Source organism: Elephas maximus, chromosome 7 (genome assembly GCF_024166365.1).
Source record: "Elephas maximus indicus isolate mEleMax1 chromosome 7, mEleMax1 primary haplotype, whole genome shotgun sequence".
NCBI lineage: Eukaryota > Metazoa > Chordata > Mammalia > Proboscidea > Elephantidae > Elephas > Elephas maximus.
This window is the reverse complement of record NC_064825.1, coordinates 25938186-25955268: the sequence shown is the minus strand read 5'-3', so window position 1 is coordinate 25955268 and position 17083 is coordinate 25938186. Positions and strand designations below refer to the sequence as shown.

At 39.0% G+C, this 17083-nt stretch overlaps 1 protein-coding gene across 2 annotated transcripts; it reads right to left on the bottom strand.

Moving 5' to 3' along the window:
- Positions 1-4027: 4027 nt before the first annotated feature.
- On the bottom strand, positions 4028-16988 carry CWC15 (CWC15 spliceosome associated protein homolog). 2 transcript variants are annotated; one of them, XM_049890705.1, is made up of 7 exons: positions 16883-16988; positions 15069-15199; positions 14087-14199; positions 12894-12982; positions 11760-11873; positions 4856-4974; positions 4028-4241 (listed from the first exon to the last, which is right to left on the bottom strand). In XM_049890705.1, the coding sequence occupies exons 2-7, from the start codon at positions 15197-15199 to the stop codon at positions 4112-4114; spliced, it is 696 nt and encodes a 231-aa protein (XP_049746662.1). In that variant the 5' UTR covers positions 16883-16988; the 3' UTR covers positions 4028-4111. The 2 variants fall into 2 exon arrangements, with proteins under 2 accessions (XP_049746662.1, XP_049746663.1); XM_049890706.1 differs by lacking the exon at positions 16883-16988 and adding an exon at positions 16635-16855.
- Positions 16989-17083: the final 95 nt, after the last annotated feature.

Sequence of the window (17083 nt, the reverse complement as noted above, 5' to 3'; positions counted from 1 at the left end):
AGGAAGATGCAAGGCATTTTAGCTAAGTAGGCTGAACCTGCTCTGTAAATTTGAAGCTAAAAGGGCAAGAAGGGCTGAAACTGAGACATTTATATGTGTCTCAGTCTATGATTCAGGTTAAACTACGTTGTTTTACATTGGGAAATGATATGCAGAGGGAGAAAGAAAACATTGCAAGGCGCTTTACTCTCTTTCAAACATCTCTTCCCGAACCTATCAAGCTCAAAAAGAGAAATTGAAAAAAGTGAATCTTGGAGTAACGGAAGGAGACCTGGTACGGCAGTGGTTAAGCGCTTGACTGCTAATGAAAGGTGGCAGTTTGAACCCAGGAGAAAGATGTGGCAATCCACTTCTGTAAAGATTAAACTCTTTGCTGTCGAGTCGATTCCAACTCATAGCGACGCTATAGGACAGAGTAGAACTGCTGTCGAGTTGATTCCAACTCATAGCGACCCTATGGGACAGAGCAGAACTGCTGTTGAGTCAATTCCAACTCATAGCGACGCTATAGGACAGAGCAGAACTGCCCCATAGAGCTTCTGAGAAGCGCCTGGTGGATTCAAACTGCCAACCTTTTGGTTGGTAGGCATAGCACTTAACCACTACATCACCAGGGTTTCCCTATAAAGACTACAGCCTTGGAAACCCTATGGGACAGTTCTACTCTGTCCTATAGGGTCACGCCATGAATTGGACTCAATGACAACAGGTTTGGGGTTTTGGAGTAATGGTACACCCAAACCATACCTCTAAGTCATACACCTTTAATAGGCTAAAAAAAAAGACTTATAGGACCTTCTTTTCCTCAAGTCTTTTACCCAGAGTTCCAAGAACTACCATTTTAGGACTCTAATGATGCTACTTGCACCTGTAAGTACACTTTTACGTATTTTAAAAACACTCATACACGTTCCATCACGCATTAGCTGTGACCTTGATCGACTTATTCTGCCTAAGTCTCATTTTCCTGAACCTTGAACAACCAGTACACTTCTTTACTACTTAATGATGATGTTGTGAAGAAAACTGAAAATGAATGTAAAGGCACTTTATAAATTGTAAGATAAAAATAGGCTTGTTGGGTTTCTTTTTTAGAGATTAACTGGGCATTTATATGCATAAAAAACACAAGCTAAAATTGTTCAAACTCAGCAACTTCAATTCAGTAGCTCTTGCACTTATGTCACCAAAGTTAGAGCCCTGGGCAGGTACTTACAATTGATATTCTTACTTAAAAATAAGGGTTTAATACTATTATTGAAGACTTTTTTTAAATGCTAGTGGAAATACTCAAAATTGTGTGTAACTAGTTCATTGTGGAAACAATGGATCCCCAAAGGTCTAGTTTCTAAAATCTACAGGAAAATCTAACACCCGTACAACAAAAAGACAAATAATTCAATTTAAAAATGGGCAAAGGATATGAACAGACACTTTACCAAAGGCAGCTACAAGACACATGAGGAAATGCTCTCGATCACTAGCCATCAGAGAAACGGCAAATCAAAGCTACAATGAGATACAATCTCACCCCACGAATCAAAAAAACAGAAAATAGCAAATGTTAGAGAGGCTACGGGAAGACTGGAACTCTCACACACTGCTGGTGGGAATGCAGAATGGTGCAACCATTTTGGAAAATGATATGGGGCTTCCTTAAAAAGCTAGAAATAGAAATACCATATGATCCCACAATTCTATAGCTAGGAATATATCCTAGAGAAATGAGAGCTGTCATCGGAATACACATAAGCATACCTATGTTCACTGCAGCATTATTCACAAGAGCAAAAATATGGAAACAACCTAAGTGCCCATCAACAGAAGAATGGATAAACAAACTATGGTACATACACACGATGGATTACCACCTACCCAACAATAAAGAACAATGATGAATCTGCAGAACAACACACAACATGAATGAATCTGGAGGGCTTTATGTTGACTGAAATATGTCAATCACAAAAGGACAAATACTGTATAAGCCCATAATTATAAAAACTCATGAAAAGATTTACACACAGAAATAATCAGTCTTTGATGGTTACTAAGGAGGGGAGAGATGGGGAGGGAAAAACACTAGCTAGACAATGGATTAGTGGTAAGTTTGATGAAAGGTTAAGACAGTACACAATACTGGGGAAGTCAGTACAACTTGACTAAGGCAAAGTCATAGGAGCTTCATAGACACACCGAAACTCCCTGGTGGACCGAATTACTGGGCTGAGGGCTGGGGACCATAGTCTTAGGGTATATCTAGCTCAATTGGCATACATAGTTTATAATGTTCTACATCCTACTTTGCTGAGTAGTGTCTGGGGTCTTAAAAGCAGCCATCTATGATACTCCACAGGTCTCACCCTGTCTGGAGCAATGGACAATGAAGGAAACCAAAGACACAAGGAAAAGATTAGTACAAAGGACTAATGGACTACAACTACGACAGCCTCCATCAGACTGAGTCCAGCACAACTAGATGGTGCCCACCTACCACTATCACTGACTGCCCTGACAGGGATCGAAATACAGGACCCCAGACACAGCTGGAGAAAAATGTATAACAAAATTCTAACTCACAAAAATAAAAAACAGACTTTCTGGCCCAACAGAGACTGAAGAAACCCCGAGAGTACGACCCCCAGACACCCTTGTAACTCAGTACTGAAGTCACTCCTGAGGTTCACCCTTCAGCCAAAGATTAGACAGGCCCATAAAACAAACACTAATAGACGTAGCTCAACCATGTATACGAGGCTAAATGGGTACACCAGCCCAGGGGCAAGGAAGAGAAGGCAGGAAGGGACAAGAAAGCTGGATGAGTGAGAACGGGGAACCCAAGGTACAGAAGGGGAAAATGTTGACAAGTCATGGGGTTGGCAATCAACAACACAAAACAGTATGTGTATTGTTTAATGAAAAATTAATTTGCTCTTGAAACCTTCATTTAAAGCACACACACATGAAAAAAGACCTGGGTCCCCTTTCCAGTTCGACTACTCCTGACTTAGGCTACATATAGCCTGTGACCAAGCTTCCGCTGGGAAAACGCTGGAATAATGAATAAGGTCTCAGAGAAAAGGATTTAAATAAATAGTATGCCATTTTTAAGTTTTGTTATTTCCAGCCTTATCAAGCTTAACATCATTCACTGCTGACGAAGCCTATCAGTGGGTCTCTAACTGTAGAAGGCTCAATTTCCGGTCCCCAATTTTCCATTAAAACAGCACCTTAAATCACAGTCCAGGTGTAGAAAAACCTCATTTCCCCAAAGTAGTGCTTTTTATTAGAGCCCAGCTGTGTCTCTTCCTCTTACCACAGACATACTCTCCAAGATAATAAATGACGCAAAAAAATCTTATTTCCAAAGGTTTTATTTCATGTATTATTTGATTTTCAACTCTCCTAGGCTTTGCATGTATGTCAGAGATTTAAGACAAAAACAGCAGCTGAGTGTCCAGGAGAACACAGTTGTGTGCCACAGGCTTCTTAAGCATGCTTACCGGGCTCTTGTCTGGAGCCCTGAAAAAAGGAAGGAGTGCCTACAAAAGCAAGGGACACCCTGTGCTCCCTCAGACAAGCACTTGGGCGCTTCCTGACTGATGATACTCTTCCACACCCACCTGTGGTCCAAAACAGACTCTCTTTAACCTTCCATCACATTCTTTTCAAAAACAGAGAAAATATCATGAATTAACTGACTTTAAATCACTGTCAGAGGAAATGAGGGGAAAAACTTAATGCACAAAGAAACATAATACACAGTGACAATTTTTCTTTTCAAAAGAATATAGGCAACTTTTTATAAGCTGCATAAACTACAGCAAAAAGTTAGGGACACAAAGTTGGTATTTAGACTATTAAAATATTTATTAAAAGCCAAGACTCCTTTTCCCATATTAAAAAGAAAACACATGACTAGAAACATTGAAATAATTTCCAAGTCCATTATCAAATAAAAGATCACTAAAAGATATTTTGAAACCTTAAATTATGGAAGCCCTTACACAATTAGAAGGGTGGGGGGTGGGGGGTGGGGGGTGGGGGGCTAACCAAAACAGAGCCAGAACAATCCTTTAGAGTCTTTTATAATTAAGCACATAAAACTGTACTACTTAATATATTTCTCCATGAACTTTTTGTGAAATTCAGATCGCAGCGTATCATTTACAAATCTTTTGTCTTTCTTCTGATCATCTACACCTTTTGCACAGTTCTTGAAAACAACATCATCATCCCACCTGAAAGAAAAAATATTAAAACAAAAATATCATAAGATTCCCAAAAGGGACGATTACAACGAAGAGCATGTGGAACATAAATAATTTAGGAATTGCTCTCATTATACTGTTTTGCATATTACTCTAGAGATATTCCTCACTTTATCTACTAATTAAAATTTTAGGCAATAAAACATCTGAAACCTTAGAATGTCCTTTAAAATATTCTGTAATGAAATAATAGGGCACTTATAATGCTTGTAATCAGGAAACAAGAATACATTACTCCAATAAATCTCAGCCCGAAGTACAACTACATGCTTAAGCGCTGAGTCCTTTCAGGGAAACCTTGGAATGTGAGGGTGGTCTGGGGGACCCCCGACACATACACCTAAAATGAAGTTTCACAGGGTCAAGAGTTCAGTTTACTCTTCTATCTCTAGTGCTTAGAAAAATACCTGGCATACTGCTGGGTATCATATCTATTGAGAATAACTTTAATTTCTTTCTCCCATAATTTCAAAATCTGATAGAGAAGATTATCAGCAGAGGGTGAGGCTGTAGAAGCTTTACATGATGTATTTGCAATCCAGGTAAAAACCTGTATATACATCCAACTCACTACTGTATCTTACCTTCTTTTAACTTTGAAGTTGGCCTGAGGCTGGGATGGGCCAGTGAGATTAAGGAGTGGGTTTCCACTCAGAATATTTTCCATACGGATCCTCTCTTCTTCAGCTTTTTGTTCTTGTTCCTGTCAAAGTGGGGGGATGATTTATATTTACTTATAGTAACTCTTGGGGTCAAATTTCTTAAATAGCTCAAATTAAAAAAAAAAAGACTGTTATAATTTTACGGGGGAAAATAGGTGAGCATCAAGTCAGATTTTTTTTTTCTTTTTTAAGACACAGACAAGTCTCACAGATAGAAATAAAATAATTCAGCATTTTTCATGCTTGTCTCATATATTCATTAGTCACTTCCAACTCTGAAATCCTATGAAATGTACATTTTAATCAATTTTTTAAAGTACCTACAAAAAAATTAATTGCTTTAAATTTTAAGAGAGTGTATCAATGAACGTATTTTAGAATATATGGAACATTAAGAAAACACCCTTAGCAAAGTTATTACCTCAATATTTCAAGAAGGGCTATACGCTGTAAACACTGTGGTTAAAATAATTTTATTTTAAATTACCAATAAACTTCTGTGTCTACTATTGGTAAAAAGTTATCATTCATCAAGAAGTATCGCCTAACGTAAGACAACCATGTAAAAAATTATACAGTTAACATGCATTTTCCTACTAAATTAGCAGAGGTGGTCCATTTTGTTATGATCTATTGTTACTTTCTATTTTTCACCTCTCATCCTCCCATCAGTTATAACATTGTCTTTCCTTACTTTACTCTTATTTTTCTATCAATATCTTTTAAGCTCAGATCACCCTCAGTTCCATTCTTAGAATTAGAATTAAAAAATGTCTAAAATCCTTAGCTACAACTTTTAGATTTACCTGATTCCATGCTACCTTAAACCAAAGATAAATCCCACTTTGCTATGTTTTGAAGATGCCAGCAACTGATGATTTATAAATCATGGAAAAAGGGACTGTCTGGGAAGTCTATTTAAAATGAACCTTTGTGTTACGCCAACTGGAAAAAAATCTTAATTTTCTATACAGGTTACTGATACTCCATTTTGACTATTCAAATGGGAACAATGAATTTCAATTTCATGAGGACAAATAACAGGAAAGTAAGAACATGCAATCTGCAGGGAAACCAACAGAAAACTTCCTTTAGATCACTGCTCAGAACTTCAGCAAACGAAAATGAAAACTATCCACCACAGATGAAGAACAGTTAGCTTTCTAAAAACTATGTATTTACTTTTACAAATTATATTGATGCTGAAAGTAAAAAGACATCTCTGAGATGCTACAAAAACAGCAGCTCAGGCATACAATGTATCCCAGTCTATAATAATAACGCGTGCTATATATGAGGTCCTGGCCTTTTCTATGTTTGGAATATTATTTCCTTCAGAATAGCAACACTGGAAAATAATGTACCAATTCTTTCACTATTGAAGTACCAGGCACACTATACTTCATAAACATAAGCCAGACTGACTCACCACCTGTTTTCTTTTCTAAAATTTTTTATTGTGCTTTAAGTGAAAGTTTACAAATCAAGTCAGTCTCATACAAAAATTTATATACACCTTGCTGTATACTCATAGTTGCTCTCCCCCTAATGAGAAACAACACATTCCTTCTCTCCACCCTCTATTTTCGTGTACATTTGGCCAGCTTCTAACCGCCTCTGCCCTCTCATCTTCCCTCCAGCCAGAAGTTGCCCACATAGTCTTGTGTCTACTTGATCCAGGAAGCTCACTCTTCACCAGTATCATTTCCTATCCCATAATCCAGTCCAATCCCTGTCTCAAGAGTTGGCTTTGGGAATGGTTCCTGTCTTGGGCTAACAGAAGGTCTGGGGACCATGACCTCTGGGGTCCTTCTACTCTCAGTCAGACCATTAAGTCTGGTCTTTTTATGAGAATTTGAGGTCTGCATCCCACTGCTCTCACTGCTCCCTCAGGGGTTCTCTGTTGCGTTCCCTGTCAGGGCAGTCATCGGTTGTGGCCGGGCACCATCTAGTTCTTCTGGGCTCAGGCTGATGTAGTCTCTGGTTTATGTGGCCCTTTCTGTCTCTTGGGTTCATAATTACCTTGTGTTTTTAGTGTTCTTCATTCTCTTTTGCTCCAGGTGGGCTGAGACCAACTGATGCGTCTTAGATGGCTGCGTGCTAGCATTTAAGACCCCAGACGCCATTCTCCAAAGTGGGATGCAGAATGTTTTAATAGATTTTATTATGCCAATTGATTTAGATGTCCCCTGAAACCATGGTCTCCAAAACCCTGCTATGCTGGCCTTTGAAGTGTTCAGTTTATTCAGGAAACTTCCTTGCTTTTGGTCTAGTCCAGTTGTGATGACCCCTCCTGTATTGTGCTGCCTTTCCCTTCACCTAAAATAGTTCTTTTCTAATATCTAATTAGTGAAAACCCCTCTCCCTTCCTCTCTCTTGTAACCGTCAAAAAATATTTTCTTCTCTGTTTAAACTATTTTTTTGAGTTCTTGTAATAGTCGTCTCATACAATATTTGTCCTTTGCAACTAATTTCACTCAGCATAATGCCTTCTAGATTCCTCCACATTATGAAATGTTTCACAGATTCATCATTGTTCTTTATCGATGCATAGTATTCCACTGTGTGAATGTATCATAATTTATCTATTCATCCATTGACAGGCACCTTGGTTGCTTCCACCTTTTTGCTATTGTAAACAGTGCTGCAATGAACATGGGTGTGTATATATCTGTTTGTGTAAAGGCTCTTACTTCTCTAGGATATATTTCAAGGAGTGGGACTGCTGGATCATATGGTAGTTCTATTTCTAGCTTTTAAAGGAAGCACCAAATTGATTTCCAAAGTGGTTGTACAATTTTATATTCCTACCGGCAGTGTGTAAGTGTTCCAGTCTCTCCACAACCTCTCCAACATTTATTATTTTATGTTTTTTGGATTAATGCCAGCCTTGTTGGAATGAGATGGAATCTCATTGTAGTTTTGATTTGCATTTCTCTAATGGCTAACGATCACGAGCATTTCCTTATGTATCTGTTAGCTACCTGAATGTCTTCTTCAGTAAAGTGCCCATTTTTTAATTGGGTTATCTGTCTTTTTGTAGTTGACTTTTTGCAGTATCATGTAGATTTTAGAGATCAGACACTGATCGGAAATGTCATAGCTAAAAACTTTTTCCCAGTCTGTAGGTAATCTTTTTACTCTTTTGGTGAAGGCTTTGGATGAGCATATGTGTTTAAGAGTTCCCAGTTATCTAGTTTCTCTTCTGCGTTGTTAGTAATGTTTTGTATACTGTTTATGCCGTGTATTAGGGCTCCTAGCGTTGTCCCCATTTTTTCTTCCATGATCTTTATCATTTTAGATTTTATATTTAGGTCTTTGATCCATTTTGAATTGGTTTTTGTGCATTGTGTGAGGTATGCATCTTGTTTCATTTTTTTTGCAGATGGATATCCAGTTCAGCCAGCACCATTTGTTAAAGAGACTGTCTTTTCCCCATTTAACTGACTTTGGGCCTTTGTCAAATATCAACTGCTCATATGTGGATGGATTTATGTCTGGATTCTCAATTCTGTTCCATTGGTCTACGTGTCTGATGTTGTACCAGTACCAGACTGTGCTGACTACTGTGGCTCACTGCCTGTTTTTGTAAATAACTTTTACTGGAGTGAAGCCACACTCATTCGCTTATGTATTGTCTATGGCTGATTTCATACTATAATGGCAAAGCTGAGGAGTTGCAATAGAAACCATATAGCCTATAAGCCCAAGATATTTATTATCTGGTCCAATACAGAAAGTTTGCCAACCACTGACATAAACTGATTGGTTTGAAAATATTATTTCATGACATCTCAAAAACCATCCAAAAGTAAGCCAGACTGGGGAACAGGAACAAAAGAAATACAATTGGCATTCAAGCCCAAGAAACACCAATTTACCATTGTACAAAAAAATTAGATATGCCTCATAAAATTGCAAGACCTCCTGCCTCAAATGTTTATCCTCCCAAAAAGTCAACCAAATGCATTTAAACTGCATGTGTCTTTATGTATCCAGAGATGCTAGTAAGCCAAAAGATTGTAGAATAAAAATACTGCCATCTAGCGGTGTGCAAGTGATACTAGGAATGCTCCTATAATTCTTTCATTTGTAAGCTTTAGATATAAAAATTATTAAGCTATTACAGGAATTATGCTCTCCTACGCCTAACTTTGGAGTCCTGGGGTGGTGCAGATGGTTAACACGCTTGGACGCTAATCAAGATTGGAGGTTTGAGTTCACCCATAAGTGTCTTGGGAAGAAAGGCCTGGTAACCTACTTCTAAGAAATCAGCCATTGAAAACACTATGGAGCAGAGATCTACTCTCATACATGAAACTGCAATGAGATAGTTTTTTAATGCTAACCTTTGAAGAGAACTGCACTTTAAAATACTTCCCTCCTTTGAATTTCAATTCCATCAGTCAAAGCCTAGCCCAAAAAAGCTTTGTGATTCTTTCCTGACCTTTCTGATTCACATGAACTCAATTTCCCTAAATTCCTATCATTAATCTATGTCAGTGTCCTTTCCCCAAGTCCCCCCGCTTTTATAAAAAAAAAAAAAAACAAACAGAACAATCCCCCTTTTATTTTTTTTAAAAACAGAACAATCCTTCACTCAAATGAAATCTTCCACAAAAGCCTGTAAAAAAGCTGAGCTGCTCTGGTTGAGATGGGATGGGACATCTCCACTTAAATGCCTCACAGGCTACTCAAATTCGGCATGTTCAAAATGGAATGCATTGCCTTTATCTCTGCCTAAACACACCCATCTTTTTGCATTGCTGATATTACTGTATGACACCAATATCTACCCAGAAACCTGGGGGTCATTTTTGAGGCAACATCCAATCAGTCACTATATCTGGTCAAGTCTACCTTCCTGGTATCTCTTATCAGGCTTTGTTCCTTTTCTCTCAATTCCAACTACCACACAAGTTAATAACTGCATGTGAGAATTACTGGAACAGCCTCCCAACTCAGCTCCTCCCAATCTAAGCTCTACATTTCTGCCAGAGTAATCCTTCCAAAATACGTATCAAACCCTATCAATCTCCTGCTGAAATCAACTGAATCCTCAAATTCTTCAGAATAAAATCAAAACTCCTTTAGGATAGTTTGCAAACCTTTAATGCTGTGACCTGCACTTGTCTCCCCAAATTCATCTCTTACTGTTACCATTACGGATGTTTCACTCAAAGTTTAAAGTCACAGATTATGGATTCATAGCAACTTCTTTCATGGAAATTAGCAAACATGACTTCTCTGTCACTGTTATCCTGCTATTACAGTGCCTTTAGAACACTTCAAATTACCTTGGAATGTCGAGAAACAATTTTATTCTCACTGAACATAAGACTAGAAAAGTCACAGAAAGATTAAATCAAGGCAGTCAGCCAACTGCAGTGATGGCTTTTCAGCGGTTATGATGGTTAAAATAACACAGTTCAAGACTCCATAGATTCCTTTTCTGTTTTATCAGCATCAATGGACTTTTTTTCCCCAAAAGATTTTTTTTTTTTTTAACAAAAGTAACCCTTTTTGTACGTATTTCAAATAATATAAATCTCATTATTTAAAACATTTATTCTAACACCATTTTATGGTACAGCTATTCCGGGGCTATTAAAACACTTGTGCTGTTTTAAGAGCTTTCTAATAAAATGTGACACACCAGTACATGTGTTTACGTGCGTGTATATTCTAGTAATACTGACCAGTAACATACTACTCAATCAATGCAATAAATGGTTTTGACTTCCATTTTGAATAGTATCCTACAGAAGTTTTATATACTGACATTGCAGTGACATTGTTACTGCTAATCCTTCAAAGAACTGAAGGGTTTCTGATTCTGAGAGAAACATTAGGATTTAAATAAATTCCAAACATGAATAACTCAATTTATTCTGATCACAAATAATAAAATAAATAAAACACTTTAACTACAAAATTAATTTCTAATCCTATTTAATACTCACAACCATCTTTCCTCCCATTGTGTCAACAGAGAAACTTTGGAGGCTCAGAGATGTAGGTAACCTGACCAAGGTTATATAAGATCTACTGACAGCCCCACTGAGTGCTTGGAAAGAATGGGTGAGGGACAAGAGATAAAGAGAACAACAAAGATGGGCTCATTACACCAGCGAGTTCTTTTTAAGCCATAACCGTATCTTAATCATCTCCGGTTCTTCTGATAGATAATATTGTCTACCGGGTCCCTGCTGGCAAAGTGGTTAAGCGTTTGGCTGCTAACCAAAAGGTCAGCAGTTCAAATCCACCGGCTGCTCCTTGGAAACCCTACCGGGGCAGTTCTACTCTACATGGTCACTATGAGTCGGAATCGACTTGACGGCAACAAGTTTGGTTTTTGATAAATGTCTACTGGGTGCCCTGGTGGTACGGTGGTTAACAGCTATGGCTGCTATCCAAGAACTCAGCAGTTCAAATCCACCAGCCACTCCCTGGAAACCCCACGGGGCAGTTCTGCTCTGTCTTATAGGGTCACTATGAGTTGGAATTAACTCAATGGCAACTGGTTTGGTTTTTATTTTTTTTGCTTTAAATGGTTTTTGAACAAATGAATACATAAGTGAATGAAGAGCAACTGGACGAGCAGTATTAGGCATGTCTGCACTATTGGGAAAGATCTCCTAACATAACTCAAGAGACTTATGAGGTCAGAAAACGAATTAGATTTATATCTCTACAGGTGTTGTAATGTCTAGTCATGGAACAGAAAATTTCTAATATAAGATATTACTTTCATTAAAAAATATTTCTACTTTAGTATGTGTGAGATGACAGAGAAGATAGAAATATTTAACACATGGATTTTTACCTTCCTGGCCTGCTCTTCAGCTCTTTCTTTTTTAATTTTTTCCAGTTCTGCAAGAAGAGCTGCAGTATCGTCATCATCACTCTCCTCTTCAAAATCTTCATCTTCATCCTCTTCCTAAAAAAAGAATGGTGCCGGTCCAGAAGATGGAAGAGAAGATGCACATTATTCACTCAAATATCATGATTAAAACCACCAACCAACCCAAATGTAAAACAAAGCCCACTACTTAGCCTAAAATTACTTAATGAAATGTCAACCCTGATGTGTTTTAGGGACTGAAACAGCACAGAGTATAACAAAGTACCTTTAAGATTTACATGGCCAAAAGAAAATCTACATATGAAAATATTTCTAAAACAAAAAAAAGAACAATTTACACCAAGATACAGTATATATGCACACAATATATCATTCTAAGAAAGTGAAAATAATTTTACGTAGATCAAAACAACTTTAAGTTAGCTAGTTTGGATATTCATATCGAATTTAAAAATCAAAAAAGGGGCTAAGTTCTCAGAATAGTTATTAAGTCTCAGATAAAACTGTTCTCTACATTATACTTACTGTTAGTAACTAATCTCAGTAAACTAGAATTAACTGCTGATATATATGCTAAATTTGAGGCCACACTGATTTTTCCACTACAGAAAACTGAAAACTAATTATAGATTGCAGAGTTCCTCTGAATTTTAATATCAATCGAAGTGCTAATCCTTAAAAACCTTTGGATTGTGTCACTTCCCTCCCTAAGCACGGAGGAAGGGAGTTCACAGCCCATCTGAAGGCAGGCACCACTCATGACACATTTAACATGAAGCAGCCTGGCGGGTACAACTCCATTTGTGCTATTACAGGAAGTCCGGCGGGAAGAGCGCATTCTAGGGTTGTACGTCACATCAGCCTAATCTCTGCGTTTGACAGAGGGGATCATTTTTTTGGGAAGCATATTCTTTCCTTTAACCACAAAATAATCCCTTTTGGTTTAAAATCAATTTTAAGGTTTAGCATTGAGGTCAGAGCTACATTTGAATTATAACAAGTAAAAATGAACATAGGTCGCTTAAAGTTAAGAAAAAAAGTATTTCAGAAAACGTAAATTACTAAAGCAAAATGAAAAAAGGAAATAACACATACGTCTGTCAAAGGGTCATCTGCATCAAGGTTGGCGGCAGGAATCTGGTCTAACCTGGGCTTCTTCGAGACTGAAGAAGATGTTGTATGTTCTGGGGGAAAACAAGTAGCATTTAGCTTACTGAAACAACCAGTACCCATTCTAGGGCTTCGAAGTAGTTCAGCCTGGTTAGAAACCCCACTGAAAATTTGCATTTCCACCCCAAGTATGCTGAACCAGAATCTAGTTTAACAAGATCCCCAGGTGATTCCTATGCACGATAAATTCTGAGAACCACTATTGTACTCAAAACTCAGGCACTGACTATTGTACAAGTGGTTCTCAAAACTGGTCTCTAACCAGCAACATTAACATCACCTAAGAATTTGTTAAAACTGCAATTTCTCCGCAGGGGTTTAGAGACTCATGGGCACAAAGAGCTTAGATTATAAGCATCACGACAGCAGAGATCATGCACAGCAGAGATAGTGCCTGGCAAATAAGCCTGTGGTCAATATTTGCTGAATGAATTAACGAATATATTGATTTTAATATGGGAACTGTGGCTTCACTCAGGAAATGTAAGAAATAGTTTACATATGCTGAAAACGTAAAAAAGATATTATAACTGATGCTTCTAGATGCCCTCCAATTAGTGGTGATGTTTTTGGGTGCTGTCGAGTTAATTTTGACTCACAGTGATCCCACGTGCAGAGATGAACGGCCCCATAGGGTTTTCTAAGCTGTAATCTTTACAGGGAGTAGACTGCCAGGTCTTTTCTCCCGTGGAGCCCCGGAGTGGGTTTGAACTGCCAGCCTTTCAGTTAGCAGCCAAGCGCTTAACTACTGTGCCACAAGGGCTCCTTATCCTCCAACAGCCACTGACAAAAATGGGGCAATCTTGAAAGACAGAAACCATGAGGCCTTAAAAAGCCTCATCGCTGTAAATAGTAAAAATCCCTTGATCTGAACTGAAACGATGGCTAAATGTCCCCAATCACCTCTGTCCTTTCTAACACAGAAGCATAAAAAGGTGGAACTGGAATGAACCTTGGCTATCACCTCTAATCTTATCAGTTCATTTGAGGAAGCATTAGAGCTCACACCAGTAGTTAAAAACACACAAACATATTAATCTTTTCCACTTACTACATGAAAAAAAAACTATCTCCAATGTGTCAGTTTATGAGACAAATGTTTTGTATAGTGTTGGTACCTCGGGTTGGACGATCTCTATTTTTTTCTCTTGCAGCAGCTCTCTCTCTCTCTTCCAACTCTCTTCTGAAGTCACGGTTGCGAACTTCTTCTGGGGCATCCTGAGTGGTTTGTCTAAAGTAGAAACAAACCAGGGCAAATTGTTACTAAAAAATGCTTAACTGCAGAAATGAAAGACAATCTACAAAAGCTTCATTTGTCTCCAGTCCCTCAAGTATAAAAAAAAATTGACTAGAAAAGATGATTAATGTAATCTGAAGGAGGTTACTAGTAGGCACCTTTGAGATGTTTCCAATATTTCAAAATGCTGAGTAACTCACATATTTTCGAATAATAAGGTTGCAGATTAAAATATCTTTAAATTTTTATTAGTATTACATCAACTGAGGGCTTGTTATAGGAACACACCTCTCCCAGTCACCTGTTACCCTTCATTTTTTAAATAGTTTTAATGAATACAGTAATGGTTTTAACCTCATATTGCCCAGCGCTGATGGTACATGGTCCCTCTGAGGTAATGCATCAGTTAGTGCTACATCTATGTATAGAAATTCCAAGTTGATAAGAATTTGCTTAATGAAATGTCTCGTAGCAGTTTACAACTGTAGAGCATAATTTAGCATTAAACATACTCTGTTGTTGCTGATGGGTGCCATCAAGGTGATTTTCAACGCACAGCGACCCCAGATGACGGAGTAGAACTGCCTCATTGGGCTTTCTAGGCTGTAATCTTTATGGAAATAGATTGCCAGGACTTTCTCCCTCAGAGCCACTGGGTGGATTTGAACCATCAACCTTTAGGTTAATAGCCAAGTGCTGAACCAGGGCACTATCAGGGTATCTTAAATATACTCTATGCCTTCTGTTTCTAAAAAATAGATAACCTAAAATGATATAACACAAATATGCTACTATCCTATCACATGCCATTTAGTAGATATGGTCTTGTTTTGTGAACAAGAAAAACTTAAAGAATTTTTTACCTATATTTTATCTTCGTATGAGAGGGTAGGTCTCTGCTTGAATACTGCTTTGAGAGCTGGCTCAAATCACCTTCTCCTTTTCCTCTTCCACCTCTTGCAGGTTCAAAAGTTGGCCTGGCTGCTGTTGTCATCTTATACGATTTGAAGAAAGAGTATCAAGTTATTTGCAATATGATAAACTGTCACTTTATGAAGCATTAGTCAATATCCATCCTTGTGAAATAATTTCCCACACTCATTCCCCAGTGAGTTATTTACTTGAACAGTCTCACAAACATTCTTAACAAATCATGAGGCGCAGAGTGTACAAAGTATATAGCTACTCAGGAGGCTCTTGCTAGTAAAAAAAAAAAAAAAAATTCTGCAATAAGGATCGGAGTTTGTGTTCCACCCTTTCTCATTCTGGCTGTGAGGCCTTGGGCAAGACACCTAGCTTAAATTTTTGCCATCTGTAAAACCAGGGTATTCCCCATAGGATTATTATGAAAATTGAGATGTGACATGTCAACCCGCTGCCATCGAATCAATTCTGACTCATAGTTAGGAAAGAGCAGAGCTGCCCCATAGGGTTTCCATGGAGCAGCTGGCGGATTCAAACTATCAAGACATTTTGGTTAGCAGCCATAGCTCTTAACCACTGTGCCACCAGGGCTCCTGACATGTCAAAGCACTTGTCCAACACAGACACTCCATGATTGAGTTTTAAAAACTCTTAATTCAATCTTACTCCACCAGTAGGGTTTGCATTTTATCTAGAACTCACACAACAGCAAATGGGCTAGCCATCTCAAAAACACAAAGGTACTTTTAAAAATCACTGTTACTAACTGTCCTGGAGAAAAGTTAAACTGTAGAAGTGTGCTAAATTTTAAGGACAGTTACAAGGACAAAATTATCCAACAATCTTTGGTTGATCCAAGTTTCTAGGACAACAACATCATAACATAAATCAGATCTTTTGTAAAATAACATTTAAGGGCTGTGGTAACCAAAAATCAGAGACCCATTCATTATGTTTCTTTCAGAATTTGCATTTCTAACAAATCCGCAGGCAACACTAATACTGCTGATTAGGGACCAATTCTGAGAACCACAAGCAGAGCAGTGGCTTTCAAAATTTATTAAACATAATCACCTGGGTCTCTTGTTAAAATATAGATTCTGATTTGGTATATCTGGGGGCGGAAACGCAAATTCTCATCAGGGTTCAACCCAAAACTAACCAGGTCAAAGCCCTGGTTACTTAGACTATAAACAGCCAAAAGAACACTGCCTAGCAGATGTTGCTAATAGCATTCCGATAGGGTCAGAAACCCATAATAGGAATCAACTCGACAGCAACGGATTTGGGTTTTTTAGGGTTTAGGGTCGGAAAAGCAAGCTGGAACTGGATGTTTTTTGTACAGTTTTTTGTTTTTCAAAAAAAAGGAAAGGCATGTACCCACAGGGGGAGAAAAAGGGTTTTCTGCCGCTGGGGGCGCCACCGCCCCCCCCATTGTTTATCATCACCCCGGCCTCCCGGGAGCCCGCCGACAAGCTGTCACCAGGAACTCGCTGATGCCTCACCTGCACCGGATTCGGCGGTAGGGGGGCCCAAGGCTTGCCTAAAGCCGTCTGCACAGCTGCCTTCGCGCCGAGCTTCCCTCGGCCGGCCCAGCAGCTCGCAAGCGCTCCACAGGCGCCTTGCTCCGCTAGCACCCTGCCGCTCCGGGACCTCTTCCGCCCGCGCGCTGTCGCGGCCTCCGACCCCAGTCGCCCTTTCCTGCCCCACCTCCAGAACGAAGAAGAATATCTGCCACCCTCCTGCCGCTTACTTTGGCCGACGTCCGATGCTGCAGCCTCCGGAGATCATACACACACCATTACGCCCCTTGCCTCCCAGAAACCTCTGCGTCCAGCGCCAAAGCCAAGACCCGGAAGCAAAATCCAAGCGCTTCAGCTGCCCTTCAGAGGCGGAGGCGCGGACCAATCCACAGAGGCCAAGGTGGAAGTCGGCGTGACGACAACAGGGGGCG

Excerpts from the sequence above, each read along its gene's own strand:
- CWC15 (XM_049890705.1), bottom strand. The coding sequence starts at position 15,199 with ATGACAACAGCAGCCAGGCCAACTTTTGAACCTGCAAGAGGTGGAAGA. Across the intron at positions 14,200-15,068 it reads CATACGAAGATAAAATATAG|ACAAACCACTCAGGATGCCC; the intron begins GTAAAAAATTCT and ends TTTCTACTTTAG. Across the intron at positions 11,874-12,893 it reads CAGATGACCCTTTGACAGAC|GAAGAGGATGAAGATGAAGA; the intron begins GTATGTGTTATT and ends TTCTTTTTTTAG.